The following is a 21,441-nucleotide window of genomic DNA, read 5'->3' as shown; positions in this document are numbered from 1 at the left end:
GCTTCTCTTGGCATTTTGCTATCCTGCTCCATGAACTCTAACCTTTCCCAGTGCCCTCCATCTCTTAGATTCTCTGTACATCTACTTCATTTTCCTTTTCTCCAGGTCCCCTGTCCCTCACCCCCTGAGTCTACTCCACACAGCTCCTAGAGCACTCCCTCTCCCTTTTTCTAAAGGTTCTGTTGCCCTCATTTCTTCCTTCAGTCCTCTTTCTCCACCCCTCAACCCCATCTTGCTTTCCCTCTTCCCCAAGTCTTGGGTTTTCTGTTCCCTCATTGTCCTTCTATCCTCTGCCTCTCTGATCCTCATTCCTCACCTTCACTGCTGTTGACCTTTCATTTCCCTGTCTGCTCCCACCTCACACTCTTCTTCTTGTTTCTCTTTCCATCCTTCCAGCATTTGTTTCCCCTGCTTATTCTCTCCTTCTCCAGTTTCCATCTCCTGCATTCTCCTCTTCATTCCACTCTCCTCTTCACTCGCATTTTCTGTCCCTGGCCTTCTAGCACAGGTGGTTGCAGAGAGAACGGGAAGCAGGGCATTTGGGCAACTTCGAACAATTGTACAGTAAACCCTCAATTTAATGGACTAATGGAGGAAGGGGTGTCTGTTAATGCCAAAAGTCCATTAAAACCGAATCTGCAGGACTGAAAGCACCTTTCAAGGTGCACGAGGGAATGCTCCATCCAAGACCTGGGAGGAATGCAGTGGGCTCAGGCGAGACAGCTCAGCAGCCAGCTCTTTGCACTTATTACAGAGCAGAGCCTCTGGGCTCACCTGCCACGAGCTGCTCATCACTCACTCAAGGCTGGGCTCTTCTGTGCAAACTAAGTTTCCCTGGAGTGGGCGTGCCTCTGCCCAGGGCTCTGGCTGGCAGGACACCCAGCAGTTGTCTGGTCCAGGCACCCACTCTGCTCGGAAGAGGCGGCCCCAGCCACTCCAGCAGCCCCAGCCCTGGCAGTGGCTCTCATGAGTCACTGGCATTTTTGTGGGGGGGAGGGGGCGCTGGCAGACAGTGTCTGTTATTTCCAAAGTCTGTTAAATCAGGGTTTACTGGAGTAACTGCTCTCTCCTGCACAGAGAGATCCCTGCACGGGCAGCAGCAGAACAGCTTCTGTGCTTTGTGGCCTGCTCTGTCTCTGCCCTCCACCTCACCATGCAAGTGCTAAAAAGAAATGACCAGCTTCATTTCTCTCTTCTTGCAGATTATATTTGCTTTCAGGGTGATGGTGATGATACGGATTGGAAAGTATGCACGTGCGAGGTGAAAGATGCAGGTGTCACCTGCGCTAAGCACTTGAGTTACTAGTCCTGCATGAGAGGGATGGATTCCTGGGCAGAGAAACTTTGAGTGGACTGTAATCCAATCTAGGCATTTCGAATGCATGAACACCAGGGTGCTGGAGGACAGATCCTAATAAAAAACAGACCAGTGCTTATGCACATCTATTTGCAAAACTCTGTGGAAGAGACAAACAGTGACTTCCAATAAAGAGAAATGGAACACCAGAAAGGTGTGTGAAGTGAACTCTGGATCTCCATACCGTAACAATCTGGCGTGTTTGAAATTCGAATCCAAAATGTCTGGCTTAATCACACAGCTGTTAGTGAATCTTGCAATCTTTCAGTTGACACATTTATCGACCTGCCACGTTGCCATCCTTTCCCTGAACTGGGGAGTTAGTGGGTTTCCCGATCCTGATTCTTCCTAGCTTCTATCTTTAACATGAGAAGAAAATCCTTCTTGATTCACACAGCTAAGTCAGCTATCCTGACTTTCCGAGGTTGGGGAGCAGCACCAATGAAAAGGATTACACTCCCCATTAAATTACACTCCCCATTAAATTTGGTGTGGTTTTATAGAATCCCATTACATTTTATAGACCTGTGCTGGTTTCATCTTATTCTGCAGAATGTTCTGTAAGTGGTATGTACCTAAACTGCTGCCCTTTGAGTTTTAGAGCACATCACAGGTAGCTCAGACATTCCACACCTCTTACTTGCCAACACCCAAAATCTGGGACATACTGCAGGACGACTACCTGAAACAAAGGATGTGGAACAAAATCAAAGGAATTTGAGATTTTTTGGACATCAAATGTTTTAAAAAACAAAGCCAGAAGACAGAAAACATCACTTCAGTTCCACGAGTCAACTTTTCTGATGCCACCAAAGTTCAGAAAGCAAGTTATCACGATAGCAGACTAGGATGGATGCCAAGCCAGGTTTTAAGACAGAAATGATTCTTTGAATGAATTGCATCACACTCCAATGAAGTTTCAGTACGACAAAACACCTCCCACACAATTTCACCCCCTTCTGTCACACATCTCCATTCACTTTTTCAATTTGCAGCAGGTAGCAATCGGAATTATTGTTGGCCCAGTCATACACAAATTTGAATGGTCCTAGTCTCAGTGAAGACCATATTCTGCTCTTATAAGGCTGCACTGTTTGAACATTGGATGAAAGCATATTTCTTACCTCTACTTATCTCATATGAGCCTCAGAATTGTCTCCAAAACATCTCATGCAAATCTAAAGATCAACAAAATTTTAAAACCAATGAACGCAGGTTGAACCTCTCCAGTCTGACACTGTCCCATCCAACAACATTCGTAATCCGGCATGATTTTAGTCAGCTGGACAACCACTTGTCATGGGCGTGGCCAAGTTTCCCCTGGTTCCATAAAGTTTGTTTACAGCCACAAGTCCTGGCTTTCAGTGTTATTTAGCTCTAATTTACCCTTAAATGTATTCTAGCACTCAGGTAAGGAGTGAAGTGTTGGTACTGCTATTAGACTCTATTGAACTCCCATGGTTCAGCAAATTCTCTTGTTCAACACCAGTCAGGTCCCCAGGGTGCCAGATTAGAGAGGTTCATCCTGTACTTAAACAAACAAACCCACCCCAGAAATCATTGACATCACATTCTAATTTATGCTCATTTTTAATATTTTGCTATTTTACTTTCATAATTAATGTATACAAAACATAATTCATATTTAAAGTACAGAAGGCACTATATTATTAAGCAAATGGATTATATTCCCACACACTGAACAATGTATCCTATTTAAAATGGAAAGGATATAAAATGTAGCTCATCTATAGATCTCTGAGATTCTTTCTAAAATGTTTTTGGGTGCTCTCTGAGGCGATAAGGGGTATGTTCCAAAAGATTCTGAGGACCAATTGTTCAGAATCTGAAAGGACCAGTCTCTTAATCCAGCCTGACCTTGAAGATACAGTTTACTTTGTTCAATATCTCAGTTTATATCCAATTGAATCTGGAATATAATCTAGGTATTTATAAAGTACCTACTCACTGTGGTATCCAGGTCATGACCTTCCAATCTAGGGTACATTGAATAGTCCCTGCTCTCTACTCAAGATTTTGTAACACTTTTCCATGTGATTTTAGTTTATTTTTTCCTTCTCTCCTTGTTATTTTCTATCTGTATCTGTAGTTTGGTTTTTTTATCCCTGTTGTTGCTGGAAGGCTGTTTGGAAAAACAAACAAACAAACAACCCCCCACCCCCCGGAAACAAAAAACAGCCTTGCATCATGCTGTCAACACAATTAATCTTACGTTCATACTGATTTCTTGTGTGGCATAGAATCTCTTTAAGAAACTGAGGCATTCTCTGTGATTTCTTATGGTCTGGCATCTGAGATCACGGCAGACGGCTGACAATTCTGTACTATCAGCTCTTGTATGTTTCACCATTGACATAGATATCTTATGCCTTTTCATGCACTTAAGGGGCTGGGTAACCCAGGGGAGTAGTTTCTTCCTTAACACCAGAAAATAAATGTATAAACTTATCCACACAATAATTCATACAAATTAATATATGGGTGTAAGAGTTTCTTGGGATAATTAAGGAGCATAGTAATGACTCCAGTGACGTGTTGCTAATATTTAAAGAAGGGGCAGTCACAAAGTTGGTCTCCCTATCCTTGCTTAAACTTTGAGAGTCAGAGATGCGTACGCATAAGGAGAACAGAAGGGCAAAAGAATCAAATTTGTTTGTCTCTTCAAAAATAACCCTTTCTCACTGTAACCACAGTGGAATCACTAGTTGGTAATGGAGGAGGATGAGTAGGAGACATGTGCTGTGAGAGTATTTTACATTGCCTGTTTTTATGAGTTTGTGTCAGTCATGTTGGGGTACGTCCTCGGTTGTCATAGCGGTTTACCCCAACTAAACAACTGCCTAATTGTGTCTGATTTTTACATCTTCTGCTCTCTTAGCAATCAGCTTTAGTTTATTTTAATATTCCCATGTGTCTGAGTGGGACAGTACCCCAGTGCCAGAACAACCATTGGGGTTATATCCTGGAGACACACCTGGATACTGGGAGAAGTAGGCTTCAGGGTTTCCAGGAAAGCAGGGAGAACTGGTTGTCTAACCCCATCTCCAGGCCATGATTCTGAATCATCATTACTGGTGAAAAGGTGAGAGAGTGAAAGAACAGAGCTTAACTCACAGAGCCCCAGTTGAGTTTACTGTGATGGAAGCTGGAAAAACATTTTAAAACAGTCATGCTTTTATTGCAGAAATGATTGAAGAGACAGCAAACAAAGAACCTCAAAGTATAATTTTTCAGGGTAGAACAGCACCTGAATGGGAATCACCATACTGTTTTTATGTAATGGGTGGATACAGGGCTTGAGAACTGTGTTTCATTCATATCCATCTTTAAGTTTTGGTAATGAAAGATTAGATGTTGGAATTGCATCAGATTGTTGACTCGAATTCAATGCCTAAACCACTACTACACCCAGATTCTTTTCACCAGTACTAGCATCTAGACAATTTTTCTACATGTTGTAGTCATACGTTTGATTTTTTTTTCCTTCCTAACTAAAGGACTTTGCCCTTTTCTTTATTGAATTTAGTGAATTCAGACCACTTCTCCAATTTGTCAAGGACATTTTGAGTGCTAATCCGGTCCTCCTAAGTGCTTGCAACACCTCCCCTACAAGTTCCCACTGATTGTACCTTTCCAGTCTGACAGTGAACCACTGAGGACTACTCTTTTTAGTATGGTGTTTCAACTAGTTGTATGCCCATTTTTTTAGAGATACCATCTAGACTGCATCTGTCTAGTTTGCTGATGAGAATAGCATATGGGATTATATCAAAAACCTTATCAAAATCAAATTATGGCATGTCTAAAACTTTCTTCCTATCCAAAATGCTAGTAACCCTATCAAAGAAGGAAATTCAGTTGGTTTGGCATGATTTGTTTTTGACAAATCCATGCTGGCTGTTCCTCATCACTCTATTATTCTCTAGACTTTATTATTCTCTAGATGGTTTAATAATTTGTTCCAGTATGTTTTAAGGCATCAAAACCAGGCTGACTGGTCTATAATTCCCAAGTTCTTTTTGTTACCTTTTTTAAAGGTAGGTAGTATATTTACCCTTCTCCAGTTCTCTAGGACCTCACTAGTCCTCCAAGATAGTCACTAATGGTTCCAAGATTACTTCAGCTAATTCTTTATGCATCTTGGAATGCCTATCATCAGGCAATGATGATTTGAATACATCTAATTTATCTAAATATTCCTAACTTTTCTTTCCCTATTTTGACCTGCGCTCCTTCCTCCTTGTTTTTAATACTAAGTGTGTTGAGTAGCTGGTTGCCCTTAACTTTTTCAATGGAATGAAACAGAATAGGCATTTGACACCTCAACGTTCATGGTGTCATCAGTTAACAGCTCACCTTCCTGGCTAAGTAGAGGACCAACACTGTACTTCATCTTTCTCTTTCTCTTCATGTATTTAAAGAACATCTTCTTGGTGCTTTTTTGTCCCTTCCCTGGTATAATGCATTTTGTGCCATGGCCTTTCTGATTTTATTCCTGCGTCAGTGATTCTCAAACTGTGGGTCGTGACTCCAAATGGGCCATGACCTCATTTTAATGGGGGTCATCAAGGCCTGAATTAGACTGACTGGGGCCTGTGAACAAAGCTGAAGACTGAGTCTCACTGCCCAAGGCCAAAACTCAGAGGTGGCAGGGCTCAGGTTTGGTTTCAGCCCTAGTGGAGCTTCGGTTACAGCCTCCTTGCAAGACCCACTCCCACTCACTCTCAGGAGCACCTGGTGGGTGGAAAGGGATGAGCACCTCTGCCCTGACCCTGCTCTGGCTAGGGCACTGGGCAGGCAGAAGGAGTGGGTCAGCCCCTGTGTCCCAACCCCATTTTCAGGTGGGCAGGTGAATGGGATAAGCCTCCTTGCACCCCCCCTCCCACCGCCCTCTGCCATGCACCAGCTCCTCTTCCTGGCTAGAGTTCTGTGAAGGTAGCACAGGCCAAACCTCCAACTCTCCTCCCTGGCAGGAGTGCCCAGTTAGTGGAGCAGGGAAAGTCCCCAGCACAGGGTGGGGTGGTGCAGCAGGGTGTGATCCCCCCATTTTTATGGGACTCCTTGCCAGAGCATCTATCACGATCTATCACCCAAGACCACTTGGAGTGGAGGTGAGAGGTGTCCCCATTGCTCCTATTCCTAAACATCATTGCCTATCTACCAGTCCCTTCCTGGCTATGCCATTGCATTAAAGCACTAAGGATCACACCAGTATGAAATTGAAGTTACTTTTATCCCTGCATAAAGCTTAGTTTTGACACCAAAATACTTAGACTGGGCTTGATTATCCACTTCCTTTGCTTCTTGTATAGTCATGTATAGGGGTGCAAAATGTGCATAAATTGCTACCACTTGAATCTGGTATGATTTTACAATCCCTTTGCAGAAGAGTAAGTGTCTATGCCAGGTGTGAGGCAGTGTAATATCAGGCCATCAAGCAGTATGAGAGTCCTCACAGATTACAATACTGCTCAGCAGGAATAAGGATGTCTGAATAGGAACCATAATGATAGTGTAGTAATTTTAATTTTAAATATCTTTTTTGTTCACACTTTATCATTATAATTTATTGTTTATATTACTGTCATGCCTAGCAGCCCAAGTCCTGGGCAAGGCTCCCATGGTGCTAGGTGCTGTACCAATATAAAAAATACAGTCCCTGCCCCAATGTGTTTACAATCTAATTCTTAACAATAGTTTAAATGTGTGAAAGGTTTGACTTAGAAACAGAAGCCACCCAAATTCACGGAGGTTCTTGTAGCCAAACCTGCAGACAATTTTTTCTGCTTCATCAGTTGTGTGGGCGCATAACTGTTTGGATAACAATTCCTGTATGGTAGTTATCAATGGTTCACAGTCATGGTGGAAGGTCATAACAAGCGGGGTTCTTCAGGGGGTCTGTTTGGGGACCAGTTCTGTTCACTGTCTTAAACAATTTAGATAATGGCGTAGAATATGCTTATAGCGTTTGTAGATGCTATCAAGGTGAGAGAGGTTGTAAGTGATTTGGAGGATAGCGTTATAATTTAAACTTATCTGGACAAACTGGAGAAATATTCTGAGGTAAATACGATGAAATTCCATAGGGACAGACGCAAAGTACTCCACTTAGGAACAATCAATTACCTTCACACATCTAAACTGGGAAAAGAATGTGATCCACTTCTGCAGTGTCACACAATCCCTCCCACCCTGCTCCACATTTTTGACCAGTAGATGTTCGTGTGAGTAATCTGAGTAACCATATTCTCTTCTATTACTAGCACGAGTCTCTGCCGACCGCCTCCTTTCCTGCTGTGTGTTATAGCCTAACTATCGTGACAAATCCCCCTCTTACGCTATCGGGTTTTTGGTGTGGGAAACCTGTCATTTACACCTTTTTTGTGAAGTACTCAGATCACTGGGGATATGTTGAAATAATAACTAGTAATAATTGTAGTCTGCGCTTTTCAGTACTTAGTTGGGTTGTTACTAGAAACCTCAGCAGCTACAGAAAGTTATAAATATATTTTTAAAAGTAACTGGGGAAAAATACTAAGTTGGAAAAAATTAACTAGGTTAATATTGTGACAGACAACCTTGCAGCAGGAAGAGAGGGGTTCCAGGGATTTAATAGCTTTGACGTAATGCAATACCCTACTGCTTCTGCTTATATTTTGTTTTTTTACAAATATGGGGAGAGGTTTAAAAGGATTTTGACTTCTTTTTGGCTGGTCGAATTTGTGAATTTCCAGGGCCAAACCAGAAAATGTTAGTGCAGATCTGAGCCAATGGTGTGGCTTTGTTCTCCAACGTGAGGGACAGACTGTGGACTCAACATCCAGTGCTGCTCCTTTGGGGGACTTCTCTGGAATGTTTGTCAGGAGCCTCCCAGATAGGTCCGTCTTCCTTTACAGTCTCCCTGTTCCGAGCTGGGTTGCTCCCTTTCCAAGCATGTCTCCAGCTGGAGCATGCATGGAGGCGGGCACAAGACTATTTGGGCCCATTGAGAGCCTGTTCTATGATTGCAGCAACGAAGGGTCCTGTGGCACCTTATAGACTACAGAAAAGTTTAGAGCATGAGCTTTCGTGAGTTAACTCACTTCTTCAGATGCTGGTCCTGGAAATCTGCAAGGCCAGGTATAAATAGGCCAGAGCAAGGCTGGGGATAACGAGGTTAGCTCAGTCAGGCAGGCTGAGTTGTATTGTCATCAGCTAACCTCGTTATCCCCAGCCTTGCTCTGGCCTATTTATACCTGGCCTTGCAGATTTCCAGGACCAGCATCTGAAGAAGTGAGTTAACTCACGAAAGCTCATGCTCTAAACTTTCCTGTTAGTCTATAAGGTGCCACAGGACCTTTCGTTGCTGCTACAGATCCAGACTAACATGGCTACCCCCTGATACTGTTCTGTGATTGGGGTTTCCGAGCCCTATCGCAGTAGTAGTAGTAGTAGTAATGGGCTTCATTCAGTAGTGTTGCAATTTCCCTTTTGTGTTGGTGTAATGCCACTGATTTCAGTGGAGTCACAGACAACATATCTGAAGAGCAACTTAGTGATGCATGAGGTATAGCATCAGTACTGGTATGTAAAATCTCCCTTTGTCAAACAACATTTATTTCAGACTATAGGCCTGTTACCTTTGGCGTTGGTACAGTGCCCAATGCAACAAAGCACACAACAGTTGACATCTCTAGGCATTACTGCAATATAAATGTTAAGTACCATGAATAATAGCACCTTTAAAAATTTTTTTTTCTTCCAAGCAAGATTTCTTACCTTCACCGTTACTTTACTTATTGTAATTGTCACAGGTAACCACAAAAATAATAATACAGGTTGTACCTCTAAAAATCAGGATTCTCTGGTCCAGCAACATCCATGGTCCCTGGATTGGAGGCTGGAGGGGTAGAGCCTTCAGCAGGGGCTGCAGCTGGACTGGAGCCCTCTGCAGTGTCAGCAGCAGGGGTTGCGGCTGGTCTGGAGCCTTCAGTGGGGGCCACAGCTGGGGCCAGAGCCCTTTGCAGCCACAGTGGGGACTGCAGCTGGGCTGGAGCTGTCAGTGGAGGGAGGTGGGGGGATGCAGCTGGGCTGGAGCCCTCTGCAGTGGCAGTGGGGGATGTGGCTGGGCCAGAATCCTCTGTAAGGGCCATTCCTGCTGCCCTTGGTGCTAGCAGTGGAGTTAAAGCAGGAGCCAGAGCCTGCAACCAATGGAAGTGGGCCTGGAGCCAGGGCCACCAGCAGTGGGGTTGGCATGAGGGGTTGCAGCAGGCAGCATCAAGGCTGGAGGTAGGGGGCCCAGAACTGGGGCAGAGGCAGGGGACCCTCCCCTGGTCCAGCAAATCCCCTCGTTTGGGACCAGTCAGATCCTGAGGATGCTGGACATGAGAAATCCAACCTATATCACATCGATTGATGAAGGAACAGGTGTTTGCTCCACCTAAGCCACACTCTGCTTCCATTGTAACGGGGATGCTCGTTGAATACAATATGCATGTGTTCTTATTGCAGACTGAAGATCTGGAAATCTTAAACTCTGAGTATGGAAAGAACATGATTAAGCTTCTTCGCATTAGAAGAGATGGCGAGAAACACTCTATTAAAGAAGTGGAGGCCTGTATACACATTAGACTGGATTCCGTCAATGAGTACACGCAGGGAGACAATTCTGCTATTATCCCTACTGACACCATGAAGAATACGGTCCTTGCTCTGGCAAAACTCAAAGGGGTATTCTTTCAAACTCTTCTACTTAGTATTGTACTGCTTGGAAATTGTGATGTTGTCCTGGAATTTATCTGGAAGCAGTCATTGTACTTACTTTTCTGTTGCCACCATACATCAAACTATCCTCCCCCCCCTTTCGGTGCCTGGCTGTGTCCCCTTCCAAAACAGTACACATTAGATAACTGGTGCCCTCTAAGATATTATTTGTTTTTTTAGATTGAAACTATAGAACAATTTGCCCTGGATGTCTGCGATTACTTTATTTCATCATTTTGTCATGTGGTGCTCGTCAAGGTCTATATTCAAGAGGCACCATGGCGGCGTCTACACCAGGTATATAAAAATGCTAGTATAATGCAGACAGATACACTTGAACTTCTGTACACCGGGTGTCCCTGATGCAGGATTACCCGTGGTACTGAGGAAGAAGCAGCTCTGGGCACCGTTGCTCACTCTCCCCCCAACTTGGGGACCAGCTCCACAGCGATGTGTTTCCCCTGCAGCTTTTCCCCGCCGTTCGCACAGAGGTGAGGGGAGGTACCTGGGAATGGTGTGTGGCATGGAGCCAGACGTGCCCCCAGAGCAGGGCACCAAGTTAGCACCCCACTTCCACTCCTCTCACATATAGCCCCTGCAGTGCCCTACCTGTCTCAGCAAAATCTTTAACCTGGCATACCCTGTTTCCTGGGGTTGCCGGATTAAAGAGGTTCAAGTGTATTCTTGATAATTATTTCTCTCGGTTCATTTTTAAAAAGTTATACTACAGTGTGCTGCAGTTTTACTTACAAGTGTGTTTTAAATCTGTAGAATGGAGTTCCCCACGTCCATTCCTTTATCTTTGCTCCTGAAGGAATTCGCTTTTGTGAAGTTGAACAGAGTCAGGATGGTAAGTAAAGTGTATGTTATGTAGTATGTCCCTATTTTGGCAAGATCAGTTTAAAATGTGAACAGCAAAAAGCTCTGAAAGGCTTATTCTGATTGTGTTCCTAGGGTTTCAGTCTGTAGCAAAGGTAGAGTCAGTTACAAATTTCCCATAAATCGTGGCTTTGTTTTCCCAGTGAAATAGATGTTTTATGATCCTGGAGATATTTAACAAATTTTTAGCAGTGTGAACAATACTGACTTGGTTTCCACATCTTGCTATGACAAATCTATGACAATTCCCTTTCTAATTTTCTAGCAAAAATCTCTCTCTCTCTCTCTTAATTTTTGCTAGAAAAGTAGAAAGGGGATTGTCATAGAATATATATGTGTGTACATGTATATGTATCTGTATCTATCTTTGTATACACACATGGCTTTCTGGAGAACTTCCTCATTTTAATACAGGATTTTAATGCAGAATAAAATGGATGATGGCCCAGAAAGGCCTGCAGGCCATATCTACCCACTCCCCACCAAATCTAGGAAATACTGAGAGAGTGGAAGCAGTCCCAAGAGGAAGTGGTGCTTGGAAGAAAATCCTGTCACTGTTTAAAAGGGCTGAGGCCAGGACACTTCATTAGTGGGAGGTACAAGCCTCCCCTCTAAAGCAACTGACTGGTGATGAGCTGGGAGAAGCCATCCAGCTTATGTGCTGCCTCCTCCTTCACTGTGAGGCTGCTGACAGCAGGAAAGTGCCCTACAGAACCCTCTGGGCTGAGGACTAACTGAGGGGGAAAAAGGGCCAGCTGGGGGAGCAGCTAAGGCCCTCCCGTGGGCCAACTTGCAACCCAGCTCCAGGGAGGACAGCTGGGGACTCCTGTTTACCAGGAGCGATCATCTGAAGCATAGCTCCAGTTCCAGGAAGGGAACTGTTTGGGTGTGGAGGGGATGTCTCCTGAACAGGAACAAGGCTGACCGGGACTCTTATCTGAACCCAAAGTAAGATGATGTGGGCAGACATATGAAGAAAATGAAAATGTTGTACGAAGATTTATCAGACCCAAAAAGAGGGTACTTGTTTTGAATCAGTATAAGTCTGGATAATTGACTGAAAGAATCAGAGGGGTGTGCTGAGTGCACTAGACCTGCAGAGGAACAAAGGGGCATGCTGGAGTGAGTGTCACGGGAGAATTTGCACAAAAACATGTACCAGAACTCACCAAAACGATATACCTTCAATTCACAGTCTGTATCCTGCAGATCTTTAATAGTTGTTTCTGGATTTCCGCCCAGAGGGGGGTTTTGACCATTTCCTTCTTTTATTGAAAGATCATTTTCTCTGCCTTTAATTTGCCTGCTACTCACTTATTAATGAGACTGAAATTTATTCCTCAAGCAAGGCTTACATTCTGTCATTTCACTCTGCTAGTAAAAAGAGCTCTATGAGACTCATCTCATCATAAGCATATTTCATGACCAACATATTGACTGTTAAGAAGCACAGAGCTTTTGTGAGCCAAACAAAAGAATGGTTAATGTAGTTCATGCAACATTTAACTGCTGGAAAGAAAATACAAATATTGTATATACAGGTTGCACCTTTGAAAACTGGGATTCCCTGCTCAAGCAACATCCGGACCATGGTTGTTCCTGGACCAGAGTACCCTTTCTTGGAGCCAGTGGTAGTGGGGCTGGAGCTGGCAGCAGCCAGGCTGGCATCTGGCAGCTTGGCTGGGACCAGGGCTGGTGGCAGTGGGGCTGGGGATGGTGTCCAGTAGCCTGGCTGTGGCTGCAGCCAGTGTCTGGCATCCCAGCCAAGGCCAGGACCAGCGTCAAGGGGCCGCAGACAGCAGCAAGGCTGGGCCTGGCAGTAAGAAGGCCACTGTCAGGCTGGGAAACTGAGGAGCTAGTGGCAGGGATCTCTCCTAGTCCAACAAATCTCCTCATTTTGGACTGGTGAGGTCCCAAGGGTGCTAGACCAGGGAAATCCAACTTGTAGCATAAAAAGGGTATTGATAAACATTGCACAAGAGCTCAGACATTATTGTAATGAGCTCAAGATGATAGATAATGTGAAAACTCACTAAGAAAGAATAAAAACAGACCTCCTAAATAGAACTGGTAATAAATTGCTTTTATACAAAATGTCAAATAGGAGTAGAACAAATAACCAACCCCTAAAACAATAACAACACAAACAAACAAACCAACCTTGACTCTCAAAAATTGTTTTTGCTTTTCTGCAAAAATGGTGCAACAAAATCTCTGTGTTTCATATGGAGCCCACTTTCCATGAAAAACTTCATTTTGCTGTAAACTCAACTATCTGTCAAAACCAATTTTGATGAAGAACTTTCAAGCATCCCTACTCACAATGACATTTTTACACAATCATTTTTCAGAGTGTAAATACCTTTCAAAGACCCCCCATTGACATTGCCCTGACCTATCCAGTCCCTACCAGCAGAAAGAAATGTATCCTTATCTGGTTTAGAAGAACAGACTCCCTTTTGGACCCATAGCATCTCAATTTTTGGAGACATCTTGGTGTAGTTGCAAGGTTGGTGTCACATGCTTTATATATGTCTTATTGCTATGTATGCAGGGCATGTGCTTCTCTAGGTCTTAAAAACATGAAATCTCTCTCAGCTGTCACTAGTGACAACTCTGACGTATCTTAATGGAAACCGTGTGACAGATCACCCATTCAGACCTGAAAAAGGTTTAATTGTTACCTGAGATCCAACAACTAGCTTCTCTTGCGCTGAAATATCTTAACCCTATAGTGAAACAAAATTTAAATGTGCAGTTATTAACATAAATAAAAGGGTTAGCTATTGGAAACATCCCAGAGGAGTGACAGATTCATAGACTGTAAGGACCTCTGGATCAGTGTTTCTCAACATTTTTGTAAAGTACCCTTTTTTAAAAAAATTATAAGTACCCCTAGGCTTCTCTCATGTACCCCTGTGTTACGTGCACCACTGATTGAAAAACATGGTTTTAAGGTAATCCGAGGTCTTGAAACAAGTGCCATGTAACCTCTCCAGATTACTGTAACCTTTTCAGGAGCCAAATTTGTTCTGCATACCACCAAGTAACACCTCACTTAAGAACTACTCACTTACAAAAATGTGCAATAATATCACAGAAGACTACTACTGAAAACTTGCTTACTTTCTATCATTTTGTTATCAAATAAACAAACTGGAATAGAAATAGTGCGACCACAACTCCTTGTCCCAAATATGGGAAAGGGCAATGTGGAGGGGTAGGGTGGCTTCTCCTGTCTGCACCAAGCCCCGGGGAGCCATCACTCCTCCACATCCCCAGGGAAGCAGCAGCCTCAGGTGCTTCCTGCCCAGATCCCTGGAAAGTGGCAGCCATGGGTGCTCCCCACCTAGAGCCCTGGGGAAGCGGCAGCCGCTAGTGCTCCTGGGTCAGAGCCCCAAGGAAGTAGCGGCCACAGGAGCTCCCTGACCAGAGCCCCGGGAAAGAAGCAGCCATGCGCACTCCTGGCCTGGAGCCCCAGGAAAGTGGTAGCCGCGTGTGCGCCTGCCCCCACTCCCAACCCCCAGGGCCTAAATACGGGACAAGTCATCCCTTTTGAAAAGTAAGTCGGGACACCTTTTTGGCTTCCCAAATATGGGACTGTCTTGCCCAGTGCAGGACGGATGGTCGCCCTAAGTAGAAATATTGTACTTACATTTCAGCGTAAGGCATATGAAGCAGTGGAAACAAGTTATTGTCTAAATTAACTTTTAGATTGCACTGACTTTACAAGTGTTTTTATGTAGCCTGTCGTAAAAGTAAGAAAATATCTAGATGAGATGATGTACACCCTCAAAGACCTCAGCATGCCCCCCAGGGTATACGTACCCCTGGTTGAGAAACACTGATCTAGATTATCACGATCATATTGTCTGATCTCCTGCACAGTATGTCACTCACTCCTGCCTGTAGCAGGCCCATAACCCACAGTACCTCACCCACCAACTCCCGCAACAGGCCCATAATCTCTGAGTTGCTGAAGTCCTGAACACTTGAAGACTTCAGGTTACAGAGTATCCATCATTTACTGTAGATCAAAAATACTAACCTGTGCCCCATACTGCTAAGGAAGATGGACAACCCTCCCCCAATAGCTTTGCTAATCTGACCTGGGAAAAATTCCTTCCCAATGCCAAACACAGTGACCAGTCACATCTTGCGCATGTAGAGGCTTGGGAAAGAATTCTCTGTAGTAGCTCAGAGCTGTCCCTCTCTTGTCTCCAATCTGGCCATTGGAGATATTTGCTAATAGCAGTTGCAAATGGGCTATATGCGATCACAGTGTCATCATAACTGCCCCACCATACACTTACCATGTGCACTCATAAAACAAGTTAGGTTTTTTTCTTTCCTGTCCTTGGACATGTCTGAAGGTTAGAAACCGTAAAATCTCAAGCCTAAATTTTTTCTTGTCCAAGTTATATCTGTAACACCAGCAGACCCAGGCTGTTGGCAGAAGAGATTGAACCTGCAAGCTTAACAGCTAAAGCCCTGTGCTGTACCGCATGAGCTAAAAGCCTACCGTCTCTCAGCCAAGGCTGTAGAGCAGAGGCTTCACTCTCCCTAGCATGTAGGCTCAGTGCCCCCGGGGTTACATATCCATTGCACCAACACTGGCCCTTCACTTAAGTAAGGGTAGATCTACACAGCAAAGTTATTTTGAAATAATAAATAAGATCCTAGCATCTACACAATGCAACCACTATTTCAAAATAATTTCAAAATAGCAGTTGGCTTATTTTGAAATTGGGAAACCTCAGTCGATGAGGAATAGTGCCTATTTTGAAATAGGTACGTTAAGACAAGGAATAGAGCCCATTTAAAAATAAGTCACACTGCCACCAATGGCTCTCTTTCAGAACAGGCTCTATATATGTAGACTCAATATTTCAAAATAGCTAAGCGCTATTTCAATATGAATTTTTGTGTGTAGCTTATTTTGAAATAAGCTATTTCAGAATAGCTATTCTGGAATAAGGCTGCTGTGTACATATACCCTAATTCATCTCTCTCCCTGGTGTTTATCCCTCTGAGAGAGCAATCATATCTCCTTTCATCCTTTGTTTTGTTTCATTGCTTATGTTTCCTCACATTCGAAAGAGCTTCTCAACTAAAAAGTCAAGATATCTTCTGGTTGGTATAGAGAAAGCTATGATCCTCCTATTGTCTTAAATGATGCTTGGATGGGGAAAGTGCTTCTGATGTTTTGAAGTTGGCTTTTAGCAATCTAAGTGTGCGCAGAAAATAGTTCGTAACAATACCTAAGTATCATAAAATATGATTGCAGCTTGGGGTGAATGCTGTGTGGCTATGGAGCTGACTGCCACAGAGCTTCCATCTGCCCGTATGAATAGTAGCTCATCTTTTCCTTCTGATATTTTTGGATCACAGGTGGTCCAATTATTTTCTCTGGAATTAAAGATCTGAAACTTAAGAAAACAACAAAGTCTGGATTTGAAGGCTTCCACAGGGATAAATATACCACACTTCCTGAGACCAACGATAGAGTTTTAAGTGCAGAACTATTTTGCAAGTGGTGCTATGGCGCATGTCAAGATATTGACTTTGACTGTGTGTGGTATGTATTGAATTGAATTATATCTGCTGGAAAATTTATTATCCTAGACTCTCTTTAAGAAACAACGAAAGCAAGAACCTCCCACGTGCAGTAAGTACTGCACAGACTGTGCCCTCAAAGCAACACCCGTGTGCTTTTTGGTAGAATTAAAACTGACTTATTTAAATGATCTGGGCCTGATTTTCACACCTCCTGAGCACCCACAGTTCCCTCTGACTTCAGCTGAATTAGTGAATGTTCAGTACTTCTGAAAATAAAGTGGAGAGATAGATTGTCAGTTGGTATAAAGTGGCATTGCTACAATGTGCTGAAAGACTAAGGAGAAGTTGAATGGTAACAGAGAGGAAGCCATGCTAGTCTATACACTATCAAAACAAAAAGCAGTCAAGTAGCACTTTAAAGACTAGCAAAATAGTTTATTATTCAGAAGTGGGTTTGTCCCACGAAAGCTCACCTAATAAACTATTTTGCTAGTCTTTAAAGTGCTACTTGACCGCTTTTTGTTTTGATAAGGAGAAGTTGGGTGAAGTGGAGGGGAATGGGCTTAATATAAACCCAGTGCGGCTTGTGTTAGGAACATGCAGGAAACTGCAATCATAACCAAGAAAAATACTAGAGACAAAAAAAAGAAGCAAAACAGCAATAATGCATTTCCTCACTAATATTAGATCTTTACTTTCCTGCAATATTTTTAAGGGATATTGTTCACCGGAGTATCCTTGAGGCATTTTCTGGACCACCTGAGTCTGGGGAATACTCACCCTCTTACCAGAAGACTATCAATGATATTCAGCTGCTCATCCTGGCAAGAGTTCCACAGGTATCTTTTCAACCATCTGATATTTAGCTCAGACAATAAATATTGTTGTGGGATCCAGCGAGAAGGTCAGGCTGAGCCCACTAATTATACACTCATCAGTATAGCTAAACTAAGTGAAATGGCCTGAAAAATAAGCTAGCCACTTTGTAAAGCTGAGAACATGCACAAATACCAACCCTGTGAGACATGGAGCACTTTCTGTGAAGATAATGGGCGGGAAGGGTGTTGAGCACATCACATGGGTAGACTCAGAAAGCAAATACTCCAGAATAGTGTTCAAATGTTTCTCAAATGAGTTTATTTTATCCTTTCTGCTCACCTCCCTTTTGTGTTTGTTCAGCTGTTTTTCTTTATAACTAATGGAAAATTTATTGGATTGTTATGCTTGAAGGTAGTTTGACAAATGGTGGACACCTATTTTATGGTTTCAGATACAGGAGGTTGAAATCATCTTGAACAACCTTCACTATTTTGATACAGACCTGAAGAAACTGGGACTGGCCAATGAAAAGGAGGTGAGGAGATGTTTAAGATATTAAACCTCCAGAATCATCTAAACACCTAACCCTTCGCAACAGTCACAGTAGCCAGATAAGTTCTGTGCAATAGAATTAATGGAGCAATCATCACATGAGGTGAGGAGGGGGAGAGGGAAAGGGAGTCTCTCTGTTCCAGTCCCATAAAGTTCAGTCTCTTCTCACTTGCACTGCTGTAAATGGAACGTAAAACCACTGAGGTCAGTACACCAATTCTCGACTCCACCTAGGCTCATTTGTACTGCTCTGGTCTTGTAAAGGGCCCCTAAAAACTGGTTTAACTGGCTTTCTCTGTGTTCCCTCTGGTAAGATAGGCCCTCTGTACTGACCATGTGGCAAAGGAAAGGGCATGACCAGAGCACTACCATACTAATTGAAAGGTTTCAAAATGCAAATATATACAGGGAATCTTGACTGAGTTTGTTTCTGGTGGCGTCCCACAGGGATAGTTTCTTGGCCCTACGCTATTTAATGTTTTTATCAATTACTTGGAAAATAACCTAAAATCACCACTGACAGTTTGCAGATGATTCAAAAATTGGGGGAATGCAGATAATGGAGAGGACAGAAGACTAATTCAGAGTGATCTGAATCACTTAGTAAACAAGGGGCCACAAGCAATTAATGTGTATTTTAGTATGACTAAATCTAAACGTACACACGTAGGAACAAAGAATGCCAGGCACACTTACAAGGCCGAGGAGTCTATCATGGGAAGCAGTAACTCTGAAATAGATTTGGTGGTCATGGTGAATAATCAGCTGAACATGAGCTTCCAATGTAATAATGAGGCCAGAAGAGCTTATCCTGAAATGCATAAACAGGGGAATCTTGAGTAGCAGAGAGATTATATTTAATAGGCAGCAGGTTTAAAACAAACAAAAGGAAATATTTCTTCACACGACACATAGTCAGCTTGTGGAACTCCCTGCCAGGCAACAGTGTGAAGGCCAAGACTATAACAGGGATAAGAAAAGGGAACTAGATGAAGTAATGGAAGATAGGTCCATTAATGGCCGGGGAAGGATAGTGTTCCTAGCCTCTGTTTGCAAGAAGCAGGAAGAGGACAACAGAGGATGGAGCACCTGATGATTACCTGTTCTGTTCACTCCCTCTGAAGGTTCTGGCATTGGCCATCACTGAAAGGCAGGATATTGGGTAGATGAACATTTGCTCTAACCCAGTATAGCTGTTCTTATGCTCTTACATTATGTCTGTTTCTCAGTGGTGTGACCATTGCTGTAAGAGTGTCCGGTTCTGGAGCTCACAATTAAGGCAGGACATTGACAAACTGGAGAAGGTTCCAAAAGGAGCCATGAGAATTATTAAAGGATTAGAAAATATACCTTACAGAGATAGGCCATATCTACACATACAGTGCTGCAATGCAGCTGCACTGCTGCAGGTGCCTGGTAAAGATACCCTATGCCAAAGGGAAAGACCTCTTCCATCAGCATAATAAAACCTTTTCCACGAACAGCAGAAGCTATGTCAAGAGGGAGATGCTCTTCCACTGACATAATTCTTGGCATAGGAGCATTTATGTTACAAGAACTTATGGCAATCTGGGCAGTGGTTTATTCACACTCCTGAGTGACATAAGTTATGCTGTTATAAGCTATATTATAGACATACCCTGTAGACTCAAAGAGAGAAATCTATTTAGTTTAACAATGAGAAAGTTAGGTGGTTACTTGGTTACAGTCTACAGGTATTTACATAGGGAAAAAATAAGCTCTTCAGTCTAGCAAAGAAGCTTATAGCACAGTCAGGCTTATGGATGGGGAGTGCAAAGGGGGCAACTGTCCTGAGGCCAACTGATCGTAAAGAGTGTGGGACTCCCAGTTACTGCTGCTGCTACTACTACTGCGGCAGCAGCTGGAGTCCGAGGCCCTTTAAATCACCACTGGAGTCCCATGCTGAGTACTCCAGGAAGCTTGAAGGGCTGGGGGTGTGTGTGTGTGTGTGTGTGTGTGTGTGTGTGCGCGCGCGCGCACGCGCACCAGCCTGGTGTGCTCTGGGAGGCACTGAGGGCTGGCTTCCCTGGCCCTACCCCTCTGCCTGAGGCCCCACCTATTCTGTGAGTACAGATCTGCCCCCCCACCTTGCCCACAGTCCTGGTGCAACTGTTGGTGCCCCCAAACATGATTCAATGTCCGGAAGTTGAAGCTAGAAGAATTCAAACTAGAAATGTGATGTATATTTTTACCAGTGAGAGTAACTAACCAAGGGAACAATTTACCAAGGGTTGTGGTGGATTCTCCATTGTGGGCAACGGTTAAATCAAGACTAGATGTTTTCCAAAAAAAATCTGCTCTAGGAATGCTTTTGGGGAAGTGTGACAGCTGGTGTAATACAGAAGGTTAGACCAGATTATCACCAGGATGCCTTCTGGTTTGGTATCTATCAATCTAGTCTAGAATTCCTCGGCATCCAGAATACCCCTCTGAGGTTCTGTTGTGGCTAAAAACAAGTTAAAACTAGGTGCAACTCATGAACTTCATTGGGAGCAGGGCCAGAATGCAAGATGATGTCACTGGCTCTTAGTGCTACCCAGTGCAGCTAAGGAGCCAACCTGGTGAAGTGATGCTGATGCAAATCTGCTATAAATGAGAAGATAATCAGGCTATTTGATTTTGTGACTGACACTTTTGATAGCTGAAGGGATTAGTCTTCTCTTGTTCTCTGTTATTACCAAGTCTGGATCCCATTCCCTCTCTACTTTTATCCTGCATCCTCTGAATAGCCAGTATAAATCTGCTCCCCCCATTTAAGTCCATAGCAAATCTCCCACTGCCATCAGCAATGGCTCCTGTGGGGTGGCTATTATGAGGTGCTGAGCGCTCTCAGGTTCGGTGAATATTGATTTTTGTTCTATGATACTGCAGAGGCTAATGGATACTCCAGCTGGAGAAGTGGTGTTTATGTGCATGTCATTTATGTTCAGGTTCTGGTTCCAGTGGACATTCCCTATGGTTCTTGTACATGCGTGCTCCGTAGGAAGAAGTACTTAGAAGCACAAGCCTAATACACAAGAGATGAGAAGCCATGCCAATGAATTAGTTGATTGTTTCAACAGGGGACACACTAAACATAGGATTACTTCACTATGTGTCTTTCTTTTCAGAATGTGTCCATTCCGTTAATTGACGTTTTTTTGTCTATTGTTTGATTTTTGCCTCCACAAATTACAGATTTTGAAAGGAGCGTAAGGAAACCAGATTTCCATATCACATTTAATCACAGTAGATATGTGCACATAATTCACTTGGGCTCCTTTGAAAATCCAAGCAAGAAATATTAAAATTAGTTCATTAGAAGAGAACTATTTTCAGGTATATGATACAAATTTAAATTAATCAGTTAATGTCTATAATCTGCTTTACTCATTTAAAATCCTATAACAGCTCTATAAATTATTATTTATTAATGTTTATACATTAATTCAGTCTTTCTTCTAACATAACATTAACTTATCATCATGAGAGAAAATCTTTACGTTGTGTAA

General features: G+C 43.2%; 1 protein-coding gene across 1 annotated transcript; it reads left to right on the top strand.

Moving 5' to 3' along the window:
• The first annotated feature begins 9,772 nt into the window (after nt 1-9,772).
• On the top strand, nt 9,773-20,961 carry LOC142017917 (uricase-like). Its single transcript, XM_075003266.1, has 7 exons — nt 9,773-10,087; nt 10,301-10,417; nt 10,892-10,970; nt 16,391-16,577; nt 17,274-17,397; nt 17,829-17,912; nt 20,881-20,961. The coding sequence occupies exons 1-7, from the start codon at nt 9,773-9,775 to the stop codon at nt 20,959-20,961; spliced, it is 987 nt and encodes a 328-aa protein (XP_074859367.1).
• Nucleotides 20,962-21,441: the final 480 nt, after the last annotated feature.

Source organism: Carettochelys insculpta, chromosome 9 (assembly GCF_033958435.1).
Source record: "Carettochelys insculpta isolate YL-2023 chromosome 9, ASM3395843v1, whole genome shotgun sequence".
NCBI classification, from domain to species: Eukaryota; Metazoa; Chordata; order Testudines; family Carettochelyidae; genus Carettochelys; species Carettochelys insculpta.
The sequence above is the reverse complement of the archived record's forward strand: the minus strand, read 5'-3'. Positions and strand labels throughout refer to the sequence as shown.

Bases quoted from the DNA above. Each gene is read 5' to 3' on its own strand.
- LOC142017917 (XM_075003266.1), top strand. From the start codon at position 9,773: ATGAAGGAACAGGTGTTTGCTCCACCTAAGCCACACTCTGCTTCCATT. The intron at 10,088-10,300 runs GTATTCTTTCAA...TTGTTTTTTTAG, and splicing joins CTCTGGCAAAACTCAAAGGG to ATTGAAACTATAGAACAATT. The intron at 10,971-16,390 runs GTAAGTAAAGTG...TTTGGATCACAG, and splicing joins AGTTGAACAGAGTCAGGATG to GTGGTCCAATTATTTTCTCT.